We start from the raw sequence: 18,650 nt of genomic DNA, 5'->3' as shown, positions 1-18,650 counted from the left end.
GCTTAGGAGCCCAGCCGTATCACATACTTTCCAGTGGCTAAGTTTCAATTTTCTCTTCTGTAAAGAAGATCTGCCTAAAATGTTTGGGAGGAGAAGTAAACCAGACAAAAGATGTAAAGCGTCTAGCCCAGAGAACGCCACCCATGGTCACTAGGAACTGGTCCACTCTCGGAGACTGTAACTATTGATGTGTTTTTATATAGTGATTACCATGGATGAGGGCCAGGGTTGCTAGCATTGCAAAAGAACAATAATACAAAGGTTAATTTATTTTGGGCATTGGAAATGTAATTTTTAATAGGCAGGTTCCAACCTATGAACACATTGTCCTCAATAGTTCATTTACAAATCAGCTGTTCAGAAACAGAAATACATTTCCCCAGAAAAATAATACTGTAAATGGTTAGCTCATTAAAGGCAATTTAATTCACAAGAGAGCAGAACTTTAGCGTTAATATTATTAGCTTATGTTCTGGGAACATTCATTCATTTAACACACTTCTATGATGTACCAGGCACTGCCCCAGGAGCTGAATAGACAGAGTTATTGAAAGCAAGTCTGTTGCCTCAAGGAGCTTACAATGCAGAGAAGGAAATGGGCATTTTATCAATGATTCTAGTGGAGGGTGACAGAGGTGGCTTCTGGCTATTGGAGGAGGACAGGATAGGGTATCTGGGGGTGTGAAGGGGCAGGAGATGGGTGAATAAGGACTGGAGGAAAGGAGAAGGAATTTCTCGTTCTTGGGTCAGGGCTGGCCCCCGCCCTTCACTTTCTATACCCATACCTCAGCTCTTGGGCCCTGGTGCTTTCTTAAGCTCCCATCCAGGGCATCCAAACCTGACAATCCCTATTTTACTACGTGATCCATGTCCACAAAATCAAAAGTCCTGTTTTTTCCATCCAAAGGGATCACATCTAGGTGTCAAGAGGGAGATAACCTAAAACAAAAAGTCTCACTGATCTGTGATTTTAAACCATCACTCAATGCCCCCAAGATACTTGCATTTTAAGAAGCAGATAGTTTAAACATTTTTTTGTTTTTTTATATAAATGTTTAAACAGGAAGTATAAGTACATGAAAGTAGTCCAAAAAAGTAGTGGTCACACAGCCAATCAGCCCAGCCTGCGGATTGCCTTGGGAACCATTTTCTTTCAGTGATTCTGCCTTCTTCACTGAGACACACATCCTTCAGATGCTGCCAGAATGTCATGTTGTTCTTTTTGTGTGTGCACAGTAGCTCACATGGAGTGCTGATACCACCAAGGGAGGGGGTGGTGGTGGAGTGGCTGCTTGTCTGGGTCATCTGAAACCTGGAGGACTCATCTCGGAACACTGGTGTATTGGATGATGTGTGATTTCATGACACTTCATACCGAAAACTGTAGTTGTATTACGAAGACTATTCAGGAGGAGCTGGAACAGTGCCCAGCTTCCTAACACCAAACTCCTCCTAGCCCCACTCCATGTCACCGAGACCACAGCTGCCAAGCAGAAAGGCCCCACACTGCTGTGTGCTGTGTCTGGTTCGTACCATCCTCAGCAGAGAGGATCAGAGTGACAATTACATAATTTTGTTAAAAGCCTCTTTTCCACAATTTGGGGTTGAGAGGCGAGATTGCAATTCCAATTCAGGAGGAGATTCTCAAGTGCTGGGGCAAGGTAACAAGGTGAGGCAGTCAAGAGAGAAGCAAGTCCTCACAACTGTGATTACGGGGGAATAAAATAACTCTTTCTCTGCATATAGTAGTTCCTGAGTGAATGAATGGCAGAATGGAACAAGTCTTTTCCAAATAAATTAATCTCATGATGTGAGATCATAGTGTACATTGATTTCTCCCTCTGTGTGCGTGTGTGTGTGTGTGTGTGTGTGTGTGTGTGTGTTGATCGTTTTTGTGCACTTTGTATGGTGGATCGTGCTTGCCCTTGACTGCAGGTATTCTGAGTATTGGAACATTTATGGCCACCCCGTGCTTAAGGATGCCCACCAAATGCTATGAAATGGATTTTGGTTGTTAGGCCACAGGGGTATTTAAGGACTCAAGCTATTCTGCCCACACTGTTTTGACTCCAAATTGTCCACATCTTGTCAGACCTAGTGGTAACCTTCCACGTCAGGGCCCCAGTCGCACCAGGGTAACAGGCGCTCTGGGAGCCGGCATTGACTTTGACCCTGCCTCCATCTTCACTTGAAGCCTTCTCAGCCTTCTCACATCAGCATCAGAGGGTTAAAGCAACTCCTCTGGCAGCAGCCTTTTCTCATTAGCAACCTGGAATCACTGCTGTGCTGAAGGCTGCATTGTTCTTCAGTGTTTGAATATCAATTTGCATAATGAAGCAGGTGAGAGCGCCTCTTGCCCGTTCAGGCAGCCCTGATTGGCAGAGAGAAGGGGATTTGTACGTAATTGGCTGCAATTAATCTGACGCGGTTTTATAAGGAGAAAAGGAAAAAACAGAAAATTGCTCAGTGCTCCAAGTCAAAGCCGCATCTGCATCCTCTGTGGCATGTGTGTGTGTTTGCAGCGATGGGTGGGTGTGTTGTGTAAAGGCATGTGAGTGGATAACCTTGTATGTTCAAGTGCATTTCTTTTTTCTGGGAGCAAGCAAGGCTCACTCCCCAGAGGTCCTCTGCCTGGGAAGTCTGCGGCTGCAGCGTCCTTCACAACGCAGTGCTGTTAGCCATCTTGTTCAATTTGTATTGGAGGCCGCTAGGAGACATCACTAGACATCACAGCCTTCTTTCTTCAGTACCAGGATGACACCCAGCTCAACATCTCTTTTGTACTCAGTCCAAAAAAGGCTAAGTCCCAGCTGTCTCAGGGTCTGTTGGCAATCAGCTCGTTCAAGAAACTGAACTGGCTTATACTTAACTCAGAACATGCTGTGGTGCTAGTGATAAGCTGAGAGATAAGTGAGGAAGTTTTAAGGAATTAAGTGTTTAGCAAATTTAATATCAAGGTGGTTTACAGAACTAAGCTACTCATGGTCTGCTTGCCACAAGTACTTCAGAAACAGTAAATACTGTTCTTGCTTTATTTCCCTCCTAAGATGAGGATGGAGGGATGGAGGAGGGTACATTTCCCTCCTCTCCAATTCTTTCCTCTCTGTCTTCCTTTCTTTTCTCCTCAAGGGAAGGTTCCTGAGAGTGGGATCTTTTCCTTTTTAGCTGGATTAAGTGAATATATTTGTTACTTCCAAGAAGAGAGAAAACATGGCACCCAACAACATTCTATGTCTCTTTGATTCATTTATCCCTCATTAAATAAGCGGGTCTTAAATGTGCAGGGGGCGGTGAGCATGGAAACGAAGACAACAGAGCTCTTGTGGGAGACACTCCTAGACTCAAGTGAACAAAAGTCTCTTCCAGGTTCCTGTGGACTCACAGCTGGGTGGAGAGAGGTCTACCTACTCTCTATGGGTCTATGGGGTCCAAATCACCCCCTTTGGAAGCCAGGCCAGAGAGGGTCCCTATGACAGGAGGCTTGACTGGATGCTGCTGCCTCAGGCCAATGCCTTTAGAAGCATGAACCTCCATGTCCACACAAAGAAGACACAGGCCTGTGGCAGAGCATTATAATAGGATGGCCGTGGGCTTTGAAGTCAGCTCTCCCAGGATCAAATCCTGACACCCTCACTTCCTAGTTGTGTGACTTCCGTGAATTTGCCTAACCCTTACATGACTCTCCTCATCTGTAAAATGATGTTAATAATATCGATCTCAAAGGATGGGGATGAAGATTAAAACTAGCAATAGATGTGAAGTCTCTAACAATGGGCATAGCACCTAGTATATGTTCATTAAATGGTTCAATAAATGTTCAATAGTATTGTCTGAGAAAAATAGGCAGATTTGGCCCCAGGAATCCCAGTGGCTCTCAGCTAGCCAAGAAATAAAAACCAAAGTGAAGCTAGCTCTTATAGATACTCTATTCTAGCTGTTCTCCTCGCACTCTCTGGTTGGGGACAGTAAATAGAGGAGCCCTGAGAGACAGGAAAGCACTCCATTGAGTGACACTGTGGTGATCTGGCATCGATGCTCTCTAGGCATGGTTGGTGTTCAAAGCAGACTCTTCCTTGTCAGGCAAGTTCATGGCTTCCCCAGAGAGTCTCTCAGTGAGAATCTTGGTCTGCAACTCCCTCAATGCAGCTGGTTGCTTATATCAGTTCCTTCAGTTTCTCCATCAGATGACACCCCTCCAGTGTATTTCTGTTTCTGTTGCCTCATCCTGAGCAGGAAGTCCTTCAGGCAGGGTACCTTTAAGAATATTCCCCTCCGCTCCCATCCCAGACTGACTCCTTCTTCCCATGAGGCACAGTAAAGTTGGTCTTGAGAAACACAGGCCTGTTCCGCCATTGGTGGGAGTCTGGCCCATCAACCAGGCTACCGGCTCTAGTCAAGACCTATCATGCTTGGTCTTCTCAGTGATGGATCAAATGCCAGCCCCTTCTCCATTGTAACTGCAGGAGTGAACACCAAGCTCTCCAAATGATCCCCTCAAAACCCCTTCAGTAGATTTGAGGGGACTGAGAGAAAAGGGGGGAATGCCATAGCCCTCCAGTTACTTCCCCCCAAAGTACCAAAAGAGTTCTCACTACCCTTTTATACTTTGGGTTTTCTGGCTGTCCTCCTGGCTGGTCCTGCAAGGTGCAAGCTGTACTTTCATTTCCGGCCGGGTGGACAGAGTCCTGTTTAGTTTGAAAGGGTTCCCCAAGTGACTTTGATATCAACACTCTGCTCTACCCCACCCCTTCCCAGGCAGCCACTCCTTCCTGAGTCCCCACAACAGAAGGAACCACCCATATAGACTAATCATATCATTTTTAAAGTGAGGACATGAGGCCCTGATCTTCCACCTCCTGACTCTTCCTTCTGAAAGTCTAAGCTGCCTGCACCTTGAGGGAGCATACTTGCCTGCTTGTTTTCTCCTCTCCACCTGGGCAGCTCTCAGAATCATACTGGCTTGGAGCCAATGTCCTTGACACTCCAAGTCAAAGGCCCCAAACAGGAATGAATTAAAATACCAGAGGAAATACCTGAGACTAAAGTATAGTGTTTACAGAGCATGAGCAATCCTTCAATGGCTCTCGTGACCCATGCTTGAAATGAAAACTCGACATCAAATTGTGAATTAAATGGTTGGGCTTCCCCAGCCTTAGGCACTCTCAGGCCCCCCGTGGCCTAGCACATGCCCAGCTATGAAGAAAGTTTCCAAAAATATAACAGGCTGCACACAGTCTACTGATACCCTTGTCCACTCTTGCCATCATTATGGGGAGGAGGGGCATCGGAGAGGCAAAACGGCTACAATATCCACAAAAGCCCAGAGCCAGCCCAGGCCACTACACTCACTGTGAATACAATTCTGACATCTTTAAAACCTGATTCATTTTAGGCCTGATGCCTTTGGCCACATGTAAATTTTCATGGCAGCATTAATTTGTCTCAAAGGACTTGAACTTAGTTGCCCAGAAGTGAAACACGAATTCTTAATAAATCCACAACCCAAATGAAGATTTAGTGAGCATATAAAATCTTAGCCCCCTTGTACTAAAACACTTATTTCTAATTTTTGTTTTTAATGAGAGAGAAAAGGATGTTGAAGAACACTTATTTTTCTTTGATGTAAATGAACTTCAGAATGAAGAAATTGCCTTCAACAGTCAGCTAAATGCAATAGCTCTCTGCTCTTAGAACCAGAGACTTGGCTGTAAGTGGATCTGAACTTCCACGGGAGCCCCAGAGCCACTTGCTTTTCCCAACTTGGGCGAGATGGCCTGACTGGGAGAGGCCCCACATGGAAGCCACACAGATAAATTCAATGATCAGGCCAGTTCCAGGAAGTGCTCACTAGCATCTCCCACTCCCAGAGCACCCGAAGCTTAAGCACAGCATGCCATGCTATGTATATATTTTGATTTTTGTTAACCAGAATTGTTTGTTGCCTATTGCTGGCTTTCATTTGGCGCCAGGTTCAATTAAACTCAGGTGGGTAAATTGTGACTTCATACTCATGCTAGTTTGTATAGTTGCATTCAAAAAAAATTTATGGCTCCAGGAAAGCTTCTATTCCTCCAGCATCTGGCATAGGGACACCTTTCTAAGTAAAGAGGTATACAGAGCAGATCTAGCCCAAGATTGGGTTCTGATGCTTTTTTTTTCTTTCCTTTCTTTCGTCTCTTTCCTTTCTTCCTTTTGTTTCTTCCCTCCTTCCCCCTTTCCTTCCTTCCTTAATTTCATTTTGTTTCATTTCACAAAAAGATGATTCCACTAATATCAGCAGAATGAGACAAAACTTTTTTCTTTTTCCAGGTGAGAAAGACAACTTTCCTCAGATCCACTTTGTAAAACTTATGTTCTATGCACATGGAAAACTTGAGTTCCTTACGCAGCTTTGTAAGTGCCAAGTTCCTAATTACCCAGTCATCTAGTTATCTTTATATAGTTTTGGAGGATGTATATATATATATGTGTGTGTGTGTCTGTACATGTGTATATATATATACATGTATACAGATATACACATATACACACATACATACATATATAAGTGTGCAATCCTGTTTAACAAGGAAGGTAACAACAAAAATATGTTCATTAACATGAAGAGAGAGAATACCTGTTTGCCTTTAATGAGAAAAATGTCACCTGAGCTTGATTATCAAAGTCCCTTCCAGTTCTGTGACTAGAACAATACAGCACAATCCAAAATATGAGAAGGGTGCATTTATAACATTTTCCCCAGAAAAGAGTTGTAAAAGTGATACACCTTACAAAAACATGTCTCTAGCCCCCTTTGAAAATAATATTACTACTAAGAGCAGTTCTAGTAAAAGGTTGTGTGGGAAGTGTGCACACAAATAACCCACTACATATTGTGAGCAACTAATGGTAATCAGGTTCAAGGACAGAGCAAAAGGGAGCACACAATGACACTTAGGTTTTTTATTGTCTCCCTAAAATTAACCAACATGGAGAAGACTCCCTCTGGGTATAAAACTTGTTTCTGCAAATCTTCAGTGTGACGTAGATCAGTTCTTCTAAGCAAAGGAGATTAGTGAGAAGAGGAATCAAACTGGATCCTGCTGTAAGAAATACCCACTTTAGAAGGTCGAGGCTGGGTGGCTGACAGAGGAGACTGAGATGAGGAGGAGAAGCACCAGAGTCTAGAGGGTACAATGAACTCAGAAGGCAGGTTATAAAAGGAGTCACGAAGGCCCTGTATTAGGTTCCTGTGGCTGCCATAACAAATTACCATGAACTTGGTGCCTTAAAGCAACACAGATTTATGCTCATACAGTTCTAGATACCAGAAGTCCAAAATCAACGGGTCGGCAGGGCTGTGCTCCCTCCAGAGGTTCTATGGGAGAATCCATTAGTTGTTTTTTCCAGCTTCTGGTGGTTCCAGGCTTTTCTTGTGGCTGCGATACTCCAGTTTCTGCTCTGCCTTCTCAGGGCCTTCTCTTTTTCTGTGTCAAATCTGTCTCTGCCTTCCTCTTATAAGGACACGTCATTGGATTTAGCATCAACCTGGATAATCCAGGATGATCTTATCTTGAGATTCTTAACTTAATTACGTCTGCAAATAAGGTCAACATTCACAAGTTCCAGGGGTCAGGACACGGACATATCTTTTAGGGGGCCACCATTCAACCCGCTATAAGCCCCAACAGTATAGCAGAGGTTGGAGGTGAAGAATTCTGTGGGAAGTCACAGAATATCAGGAGGCAGGTGGTCATTCAAGGAGAAGAAGGCACAGTGAAGCCTGATGCTGTGAAGGGGTACATAAAAAGGAGAGAAAGGAGACTCTGGGGCCCTCCTGGGAGCCCAGTAGTCAACACTGAGCATCTGTATTCTGGGACTGAGAGGGTGACCACTGCTAAGCCCCATTGGATGCCTCAGTCAAGGCATCCAGTCAAATCAAGAATGGGCTCAGGAATTAATGTTCAAAGGGGCCTGTTGGGGGGACATAAGTCATCCCATTCTCAAATAAAACTAGAGCAGTTGTGAGAGCTGACACTGACTAACAGACCTCAGGTTGCTGAAGACCCAGTGCTTTGTTCTGGAACCGTCTGGATGAAGGCCACCCTGGCAGTAACGAGGGAGGCCCAGTACTTGGGGCAGTAGTCCATGTACAGTGTCAGATTGGTTCTGCTAATTAAGAGACAAAGGGGCAGGTGTCCCTTCCCTCACCCATGCATATCCTGTACCTAACATACTCCCAGGGTTTGGGGAGCTTTCTTCTCTTGTCATTTCCTCTGGAACTGCTCTTGACCAGCTGTTACAAGAGGATCAGTTGCTTGACAGATCCAGAGGACTCCCACGCAATAAATCATACTCTTACAATTTGCTCTGCCACCTGGAGGTCCAGCTCAGGCCTTTATTTCTAGCTCCCTGGCTAGTTAGTCATGCCTGCTTCTTTCCCTAGTAAGCTATTTTTAGTCCAGTATTCCACGGTCTGACCAAGATGGTCTGGGCCAGCACCAGGGTATGACAGATCAGGCTTGAGGTCAGCTGTCTCACACTGGCTTTCAGCCTAAAGTTAATAGGGCAAGGAAAACACATTTGTTCAGTGGAAAGCATGGCCCCATTTCCTCACACATGCTCAAATACATCCAAACATTTCAGTGTAGTTGTGATGTAAATGTGCTTATCACCAGGCTAGTTTTCTTCCAGAATGCATATTTACTTGTTTGCATGTTGGCTTAAAAGTCATACCCTGCCTATATACCAAAAGGATATGAGATGACTTCCTGACCCTGTGGGAATTCTCAGAAACTCAGAGTAATCCTTATTTAGAAAAGCCATGGGGTCTTCATTTAGTTGTTAGAGGGCCATCCTGATTATAACTCCAATGTTGCAGGCCAAGATGGCTGCCTTCATTAACTAGATAAGCACCTTTTCTTTTTTTTTTTTGGTGGGGGGAATCCCTGAGCTAACGTTTGTTGCCAATCCTCTTCTTTTTGCTGAGGAAGATTGGCCTTGGGCTAACATCCATGCCCATCTTCCTCTACTTTATATGTGGGACGCCTGCCACAGCATGGCTTGATAAGCGGTGCGTAGGTCCGAGCCTGGGATCTGAACCCGCGAACCCCAGACCACCAAAGTGGAGCGCATGAACTTAACCACTACGCCACCAGGCCAGCCCCTAGATAAGCACCTTTTTTAAAGTTAATAAAGTTTTTAAAATTAATAAAGTTCTTGTAGCTCCTTGAGGAAAAGAACTGCAAAATATAATGTGGTATATGTCACATTGGTGGCAGGAATGTGTGAAGCAGGATGCAGCCAGATACTCTCGGGAGCCCCATGGCCAGGCAGCAGCCTTCAGTGACCTTTGCAGCCTCTATCTCCCTGCAGGCTTCCTTTACGCCTTGAGTCCATAACTGACCTTTCTTTCTCCTGCTGCCACCCCTTTCCCCCCCTCCAACAGTGGCTTAAAGCTCAGGGTCACGCTAGGCCCAGGCTAAAGTCAATTTGAGGGCCATTAGCCTGCCCAAGGACTGGAAATCACCACTATTCTCTGTTTAAAGTAACGCCTCTGGAAGACTTATTAAATAAAGTGCAAATGTTAAAATACTATCTAATTATTATGGACCAGTTAATCAGATAGCTCCTTTTTAGTAGAGGAAATAGATCGAACTTATTAAGCTTTGACAAGGTAGTTGGGGGCTAGGAAGAAAGGAGATTAATTGGAAAAAGCATTGAGAGCTGAACAGGGTGGTACAATCTTTAGGGGCTGTAGGCAGCCAGGAACATTGGAAGGGCAAATTACTTAACCTCTCCAAGCTTCAGTTTCCTCATCTACAAATGAAGATATTAATAGTACCATTACATAAGATAATCTATGTAATGTATTTGGCATTATGCCTGGCTTGTAAGAGCTGAAAAAATGTTAGCAGAGATATTAGTGTTGAATTTATATTACTAATAATGATAATTGTTACCATTGTTACCAATAGTAGTAATAGAAGTAATAGTCATCTTGGTAGTGGTAGTGTACTGTGCCCTGAGAAGGGTTGGGTTAAGTGGAACTGATAGAGAGAGTCATTAAATCAGAGAGTATGGAATTAAATGAGAAAGTGGGGGCAGGGGTGTCAATATCAATCCTCAGCTGTGTCATAACTTTGTCTGGGATTAGCTACAAAGGAGACATCCTGGCAAAGTGACTTTAGAGCCAAACACACAGGGACTGAAACTTTGGCTCTGTCACTTGATAATGTGGGACTTTAAAGAAGTCACTAAGCTTCCCAGAGTCTCAGTGTCCTTATTTGTAAAATGGGAATAATCACACCTGTATGAAGATTATATATATAATATATACATAACATACGCAGTGTACCCACTGTCCAGTAAATATGTCCCCTCCTTTGCCTGGCCAAGCTCTTTCCCCTCCATACTGTGGTTGGCAGACTGCAAAATGAGAAATCCATCTGCACAGGTGAGAAATATGAGAATCAGCATTGTGGGCTCTTTGTTAAGAGAAGAAAGATGTCACCAGCTTCCTTACATCCTCTTCCCACTGGGGGAGCTGATGGAAGGTAGAGTAGGACTGCTAAATGTTAGAACTTGCAGCCATATTTAGTTATAGCATGTAGTGGAATAATTCTAAATTCACTGATGTAATGTGCTACTGCAAAATGGAAGCCATCCAGTAAAAAAGAGCCCTAAAATAGATTTTCATGGAAATTTAACTCTGAAAATTCTGATTTTGTACCTTAACATAAGTGAGATCTGGAAACATTTTTCTGCCATATAATTGAAGATAATTTCTTAAAAATATATAAATTTAATGGCTACAACTATCTTCCCATCATCATTCAAAGATATTTATCATTTGATCTGAGTTATATAGAAGACATATCATTGTGATAGTCAAAACAAGTTTAGGAACATTTCTCCATTTTAAATGTTACTTTCCTTGATGAAAATTTAATTACATTGAAAAAAGAATCTTCCAAATCACCTAATTTCTATTCTTAACATTACTGTTTTGACTACTTGACTCTTTTTCTTTTTCTAAATTCACAGAATACACTTCTTTTCATGCGAAGTCAGTCCCAAGACTTTGTTTTCTTTAGGTGTTTTGAAGTAAAACTAATAAGAATTTTGACATTTTAAGTGCACTTCCAGAAAACTCTGATTTATATTACTGTTCCTGACACTGATATGCAGTTAGATGTCATTAGTTACTTAAATGTTTTCTATAATTATGTAAATTATGTTGACATTCTCTGGTAGGATGCTTACACTTTACTATTTTGTCATTTGCAAAGTTCTAAAATATATCAGATAACCATTTCAAGCATTTTCAAATTAAACAGCTGTTAAAGGGTTCTTGCTCTCTTGTTGCTTTCTTTGCCTTTAATGTCTTAGTCCACTGCTCTGCAAAAGAAGCTCTTAAGTAAATATACATTCTCTCCCCACATATTTTTTTTCAAAAATGACAATAAAGTTATGGTCACTGACCTTGTGGAGCTCATGGTCAGATAGAGGAGATAAGGGACCGGTACAGGTCTACAGATTACTACAGTACAATGTGGAAGACAAGTGTTATGATAAATGTATGAATGATTGCCATGACAGAGGAAAGAATGACTAACTGTCCAGATGAGCCAATGAAAGCTCCACAAATGAAGTGCTCTCTAATCTGGGCCTTGAAGTTTCAGTAGGAGTTTGCTGAGTGAAGAAGTGAGGAGAAAAACATCCCAGGTAGAGGTACAGATAGAGGCATGGTTGGGAAGGATAAGGAGTGAAGGATGCCTAGAATGTAGGATGCAAGAACGTAAGCATTGGCTGATGAGACAAGAGCTGGAGCACATTGGGAACCATTTGAAAAAGCTTTGCAAACCACATCTGAATAAAGCCACATCTTTATTCTATAAGCAATGGAGTCACTGAATTCTTTAAGCAAAGAATTGATGGGATCCAACTTTTCAGAACATAACCAACAAGGTGTGGAGGACAGACAGGTACACAGCCTCTCTGGTTTAAGCAGCCTAGAATGATACGTTCTTTCAAAAACACAGAAGGGAAAACCATCTCCCTCCATCTCAATTATGCTTAGTTCAAATGGAAAATCTTTCCATTGTTGCCGAGTAGCCCATGAGGGTATGAGAAAGATAAATACAGTGTCCTAAGCAATTCTCAGAGACATTTGAAGAAAACAATGTGACCAATATGGTAGATTCCTGCTTAACAGCCCAGAGCCCCAGGAAGGGTTGTGGCCCACCACACCTCTACCATGTTATTTATTGCATGGCACCATGGTCCTGCCGTACTCTGTGTGGGGACACAATCCACCACACCTCTGCCATGTCCTGATGTGAGGACATGGTCTACTATACCTCTGAAAAATCCACATGGGGGGACATGGTCTATCACGCTTCTGCCACATTCATGTTTTAGGATGGGCATGGTCCACCTCAGCCATGCCACATCCAAGTATGGAGTCCTGAGGAAGTAGTTGTTCTTAGGCCCACTACCGCCCAGGTTACGGAAATAGGCACAAAAAGTAGTGGTTGTAACAGGAGATGAAGAGAGATGTCTAAGGCAAATTTTCTGCGAGGATCGTAATGATGAAGGAAGGATACTGACAAAGGAACAAAGAGAGGGAGAAAGGTTTATGTGAATAAATGCATAATAAATCATGTGTTAGAAGAGAGAAGTAAAAAAAAAGCTTAAAAATAAGGGAGAAGGAAATACTAGAGAGGGAATCTTTAAAAAAATAAGGAAGAAAAATAAAGTAAAAAGGAAGACAAATCAGAGAAAGAGAAAATATGAAGAGAAAGTATGAAACATAGTGAATGATCGTATATGTATACAGATCTCTTCCTTTTCACTTTTCTCAAACCATTTTCTAAGTGTTTAAAGTTTTATCTTGGGGAAACCTAACCCATATGATAAGTCATTAACTATCTGACCTATCTGGTCTAAACATACATCAGTCTATATTTCACAGCTTCATCCTGGGGGAAAGGGTTGGAAATCACATTTTCTAAATCTTAAGGAACCATAGAGTAGGAAATTTGTTGTAAGAGAAAACCTCCAGAATTATTGTGAGATTTCCATGAGCTTTACTGGACACTCTATTAAGGTAGCTCCTATCACTAGTCTTAAACCATTGCACTTATCATGGTTTCAGGAGACAGAGCTCCCACAGAAACTGTGATGCTTCGGGCAGACCTCTAGAATCAGATGTATTTAGAATGGGTTTTGCACATCCTCACCCGGAAAAGATGGAAACCAGCAGATACTTTCCTTCCTCTCTCAACTGCACAGGCCAGCAGGGAGGCCTGCAACTGGTATGGGGGCAACCCATTCATCAGCACCACACAGGGCAATCAATAAAGTTAAATAGCAGTTACTTCTCTTCAGGACACAAGGGGAACAACCCTCCTGCTCAGCCCTGGGAATACACGAGCGTGCAGAGGAACAAAGGGAGAGCCCACAGCCAAACACCACTGGGAGGAAAATGAAGGCCATAATGGGCCAGTGCCCTCCGTGTAGGCACATGGGGCGGCCCTCTAATAACACGCCAAATGGGCAGGCCTGTGCTGATAGGTCACCCAAGCACACTCTACAAGAGGTACCCTGTACTCAGAAAGCCGCTGACATACTAGCCCCTTATTTGCAGCCCAGGGCATACCTGTGACAACCTTTCACAAATCAGAAGGCAAATGTGAAGTGGTATTATTTCAATAGGGAAACTGAATTTTGCTCCCATGTCCCAATTTAAGTAAACACAAGAAAGAACTGTCGATTCTAAAGATTTAGAAAATTAACAGGTTCATGAGAACTTTTGAGTATGGGTCAGAATAATATTGAGGGAAAGATGGAAGTTTCAAATGGTTCTCTTACCTTTTTGTCACTCAGGCCAGAAACCTGGTCCACATACTCCTCCTGGATCATGAAGGCAGCTAAATTGGCAGTGTAGCTGGCCAGGAAGATGACAGCAAAGAAGGCCCACACGGACACCATGATCTTGGAGGTGGTTCCCTTTGGGTTCTGCACAGGTACGGAGTTGTTAAACACCAGACCCCAGAGTAACCAAATAGCTTTGCCGATGGTGAAAGATGGGCCACCTGGCTCTGGCATGATGAAAAGACAAAAAGTTAAGATAGACTCACTCATTCTATTTAAACCTATAAGTACACAAAGCTGGTAAGTTCCTGCTCAGACCAGGAAACCCTTCAACTAAGGCCCAGCCCTTTCATAGAGCTTTTTAATTTGAGAACTTGTGCCTCTTTTCTCCTGGGACTCTCAGGAAGGCAGAAGAGCGTTCTCTAGGAGAAAAACCAGAGGCCTGGGTTGTGTGCAGGATCTTGCTCCAACTAATAGCCATGACTCAGCCAGAGAACTGGAGGTGCCAGCTTCCTGCCCTATGTATACAAGACCCCCGAGATCACATCAAAATTGAATAACAAGTGGAACTATCCCACCCTAGTCACACTTGTGTCCTTATTACTGTTGTTCCTAAAATTTATACTTGTCTCTATCAAGAAAGCGTTGCAACTTCCAAAAAGGTCAGCAAGAACTGTGTGGGGTCTTTTTCTAAAATCGTCATAGACCTCCTCCAATTTTATTCACACTGATGATAGCTGGCTCTGAATGCACTTTATCCTGAATTTTCTTTAGCTTCTAGCACTTAGCACTAAATGTTTCAAAGACAACTTTGACCTCACTCCAAAGCCAACACCTCCCAACTGGTTTCCTACAGTAGTAGCTTCTGTGTAAAAGAATATCAGGAAGCCCAAAGAGAAAGTCATAGATCCCTGGCTTTGCCACACATATCTGAGGGCAAAAGCCAGGCTGTCTTTGACTGTCCTCCATCCAACCTTTACACAGATAATTCCAGGGCTTCTGCCCATGAATTTATAGTGACTTCAATGCTTTCTCTGCTTGGCGATGGCAAAACCTTGCCCGATGTCTGGGTCTGGGGGTAGCCCCTCCACTGCAGAAATGAACATCTGCCACACAGTTTACAACACATTAGCAGAGGTCTTATGATGCTATCTGTGATCCTGACGGCATCTGCTCATCCAACTAAATCATCAGTGACTACACATGTCAAGTCTAATATCTAACTGTGCACACACATCTGTGCATGTGAACTTTATTTCATGGAACAGATGTGTAACTCAAAAGTTGTTTATAAATCAAAGTTTTGTACATTGTAAAATGCCCCAAGGAGACTTGATATTCAAAGTGGCCCCACGTCGATTTCCTTTGTGAAGACAAGCATCCTTTGGTAAAGTGAGTAATAGTAAGCCCTTGCTCTGAATTTTGTGTCTGGATTTTTCTCCTTGATTTTCTTCAAGGTTAGGCGAGGGCACACACTAGCTTTAGTTCTCAACATTGTCAACATATGTATGTACTCGTGTGCTTCTCGCATGTTTCATTTGTTACTAATGCCTGTTAGGATGGCGAGTAGGTCATGGCTTCTGGAAGACCCTTTGGCACAAGTGGAAAGCCCCCTGACTATACCATATTGTGGAGACATTCAAACTTCCGCCTCAGAATGTACAGACCAAATAAGAAGGTAAGTCTGCACCTGGAAATACTTCAGTGTGGTGGTGGTTCACAGCTTGGACTGTGAATTCAACAGAAGCACTAGGGCAGCTTTCACAAAATACTGCTGCCTGGCATCATCCCCAGAGATTCTTATTAAATTGGTGTGGGGTGGGGTGGTTATTCTAATATGCAACCAAGATAGAGAACACTATTTTGAAACATACAATGGTCCAAGCTCCACTCTGGACTTAGTGAATCAGAATATTAGAAAATGAGGTCCACGTACCTTTGTCTTGTAAATGCCCCACAGATAAATCTAATGTGTAGCTGGGGTTAAGAATCTTTCATCTTAGAGGCAGAATTCCAGGATAAAGCTCACATTATGGATGGGAGAAGACCCAGGGAAGGTGGAATATTTCCTAATCCTGGGGTTCTCAGGAAGCTTTGGAGGAGCTATTTACAAGGATGCCAGGGCCCCCTTCAGAAATCTAGTAGACTTTTTGTGGAGCCTCATAAATGCCACAAACAAACGGGCAGTCCTTACATCTCTGGACCTACCTAGCCAGGAAATTGGACTGCCCCCAGTAGTAGCTGTGAGCGAGAATTGGTCTCTCCTGGCCATTTTATTTCTAACACTCAACTCCTATACTCCCTGGCAGAGGGATTTGAGCAAGGACACATGATTTGGAGATCATGTATCTCAGTGATGATCTTTTGGCTGTGGAGAGCTCTGCTAGCCACAACTACCCTGCATACACCCTGCGGCAGCCTATTTTTCCTTATTCTTAATACATGGGTATAATCTGCCTTGTTAGTCTATCTGTTCAGACAGACTGCTAATAGCCTAAGGTTATCAAAATAGTTTCTCTGACATGTTTATCCCACACATACCTACTGCCAGCTATCCTCTCATTTACTGAGGAGTAGAACCAGGCTTGGGGTCAGGCTTGTGCCAGGGAGGGGACATACAGATTCAAACTAACATCTTAATTGGGGTATTACTAGTGAGTCACCAAGCTGATGACATAGAAGGCTGAGGGTTCATTTTCAGAAATGGATAAGTTAGGGAGGAGGCAGACAGCAAATGAAGGTTATAGAAATACGGAAGTGAGAATAAGAAAAATGTAGAAATGCAATGATTGCAGCTGGCCTTACCTCTGCCATCAGCAAGGCACCTGTTATAACCCACAGGGCTGAAGTACTCAAAGACAAAGACAGCCACGGCTGAGACGATGAGCAGCATCACAAACATCATAACCCATACGTCAGCACTGAATGGCTCTGGGGAAGGAAATGAAAGCAGTGTTCAGGGTTAAAACAGACAACAAACAGATTCTGATTAACTCACGTATTCATTCGCTCATGCAACATGTATTTTTGGGGGAAACAAACCACAAGTATGTGCACCCCTTCAGAGAGCCAGGGCCTGGGTGAGGGAGGAATAAGAGGCTGTGCCTGAGTGGCTCCATTCCCTTGATGGGCATGTCAAAGTTTATTTTCTTTCAAACACTTAAGAAGAAACAGCCTCTTGCTTGTGAACTTTTTAAGATTGTAGAGATAGTTTCTGCCATTACTGGACCAGTATCTGGGTCTTTTGGTAAATGGTGCAACTGGAAGAAGTTCGGATATGGAGTAAATGAATCATATTGGACTGGCTCTTGGTATATGCTCTAATCTATATGGCCACACCACACAGTGGAGACCTGGAAAAGCTTTCCCCAATGCTTCTGAGCCTTGCGGGAAAACTCATTCTCAACAGACTCGTTTACTATTTCAGGCTTGATTTGGTTCAGTAATAATTACATACAATGAATAACTCCCTTGCCCCCTTGCCTCACTTCTCTTCAACTTCCCAGCCTAGATTTACTTTTTTCAAGTCACTTTGATGTGGTATGTTTTATTAGACATTATTAGGGTGTGACAATAGAAGTCAATGTTAAAAAAAAATCCATCTACATTGAATATCAGTATCTACAGCAGTGGGAATTTAGCAGGTGACAAGGGAACATGCTTCACCATACTTAACAAAACAACCACAAGCTATTCTCTATCACCAGGTGACAGGGTTGATGGGATAAGACCAGGCAAAACAGAAAGAATGTTCTACACATGCTTTCTTCAATTTCTTTAATCATTTGTGCTCAATCTCTTCCTGTTGCTCTAAATCTCTCTGTCTTAGAGGTATCCAGAAATTAAACACTATATTCCAGGAGCCATCTCTCTGAAGGCCTACAAAAAGGGACAATCGCTATTCTGTCCCATGATACCATGCTCCCTCAATTGTGTCTCAAAGTAGTTCTGGCCTTTTAAGCTATCACATCACATTGTAAACTCATAACTAAGTGAATTAACATGCTGTTTTTTTTCCATCTTCCAGATTGTTAATAAAAATGAAGTTGAAAAAGGGGAAAAATTGACTGGAAATTAGAAAATATTTTCTTACTTGAAACCTACTTTACTTTTGAACTTTCAAGGGAATTATAACCTCATCACTTAATCAATTTAAAAAGGACCATGATAAGGCACACAGCAACCGTAAAATGAAAACATTTCAGTGGCAGCCAGAGGTGCCAGGGCAGATGGTACAGTTCAAAGCCTCTACATGGTAGAGTGGAGAAAACCTCTCCTCCTTGGCTCTCAGTGATTGCAATCCTACCCTGATCTCACTTTTATCTAAGATTAGGGAATAACTGAGTAAAAGCATCATACCTGTGCTTTCTTCCCCCCCACTGAGCCCAGGGCAAACTTTCTCTACACAAAATACAACAAACATTTGTATCAGTCTTTACAGTTTAGAAACTATCTTCACCACATATTTTATATAATCTTTGTAATGACGCTTTGATTATGGCATTACCGTATATGTTTTACAGAGGAGTAAACTAAGACTCAGAGGTCAAGGTCCTTTCCAAGTTTATACTCAGAAAGTGGCCAGGCCAGGTTATAATCTGAGTCCTCTAGAGCAAAAGTCTGTGCTTTCTCATTGTATGATACCATTTGTTAGTCTCTGTCCTCCACACTGGTTCCTGATTTAGGAGTTGAGCTCTGAAATGGCCCCATGTGTACTAGAACACAGGCTTGGAAGGCTGCCACATCTGGGCTTGAATCCTGGATCTGCCAGTTACTAGCAGAGAGAGTACTGG

General features: G+C 42.9%; 1 protein-coding gene across 2 annotated transcripts in view; it reads right to left on the bottom strand.

Moving 5' to 3' along the window:
- Positions 1-18,650, bottom strand: part of GRIN2B (glutamate ionotropic receptor NMDA type subunit 2B) — a 277,582-nt gene that overhangs the window by 27,611 nt on the left and 231,321 nt on the right. For both annotated transcript variants that reach the window (XM_087442717.1, XM_014791338.2), the window contains 2 exons: positions 16,663-16,788; positions 13,855-14,084 (listed from right to left, as the gene is read on the bottom strand). In XM_087442717.1, coding sequence (XP_087298843.1) covers positions 13,855-14,084; positions 16,663-16,788 — 356 coding nt within the window. The remainder of the gene's footprint in view (positions 1-13,854; positions 14,085-16,662; positions 16,789-18,650) is intronic.

Source organism: Ceratotherium simum, chromosome 17, assembly GCF_057802395.1.
Source record: "Ceratotherium simum simum isolate JZ-2026a chromosome 17, ASM5780239v1, whole genome shotgun sequence".
Lineage (NCBI taxonomy): Eukaryota > Metazoa > Chordata > Mammalia > Perissodactyla > Rhinocerotidae > Ceratotherium > Ceratotherium simum.
Note: the sequence above shows the minus strand (reverse complement) of the source record. Positions and strands in the feature narration are given on the sequence as shown.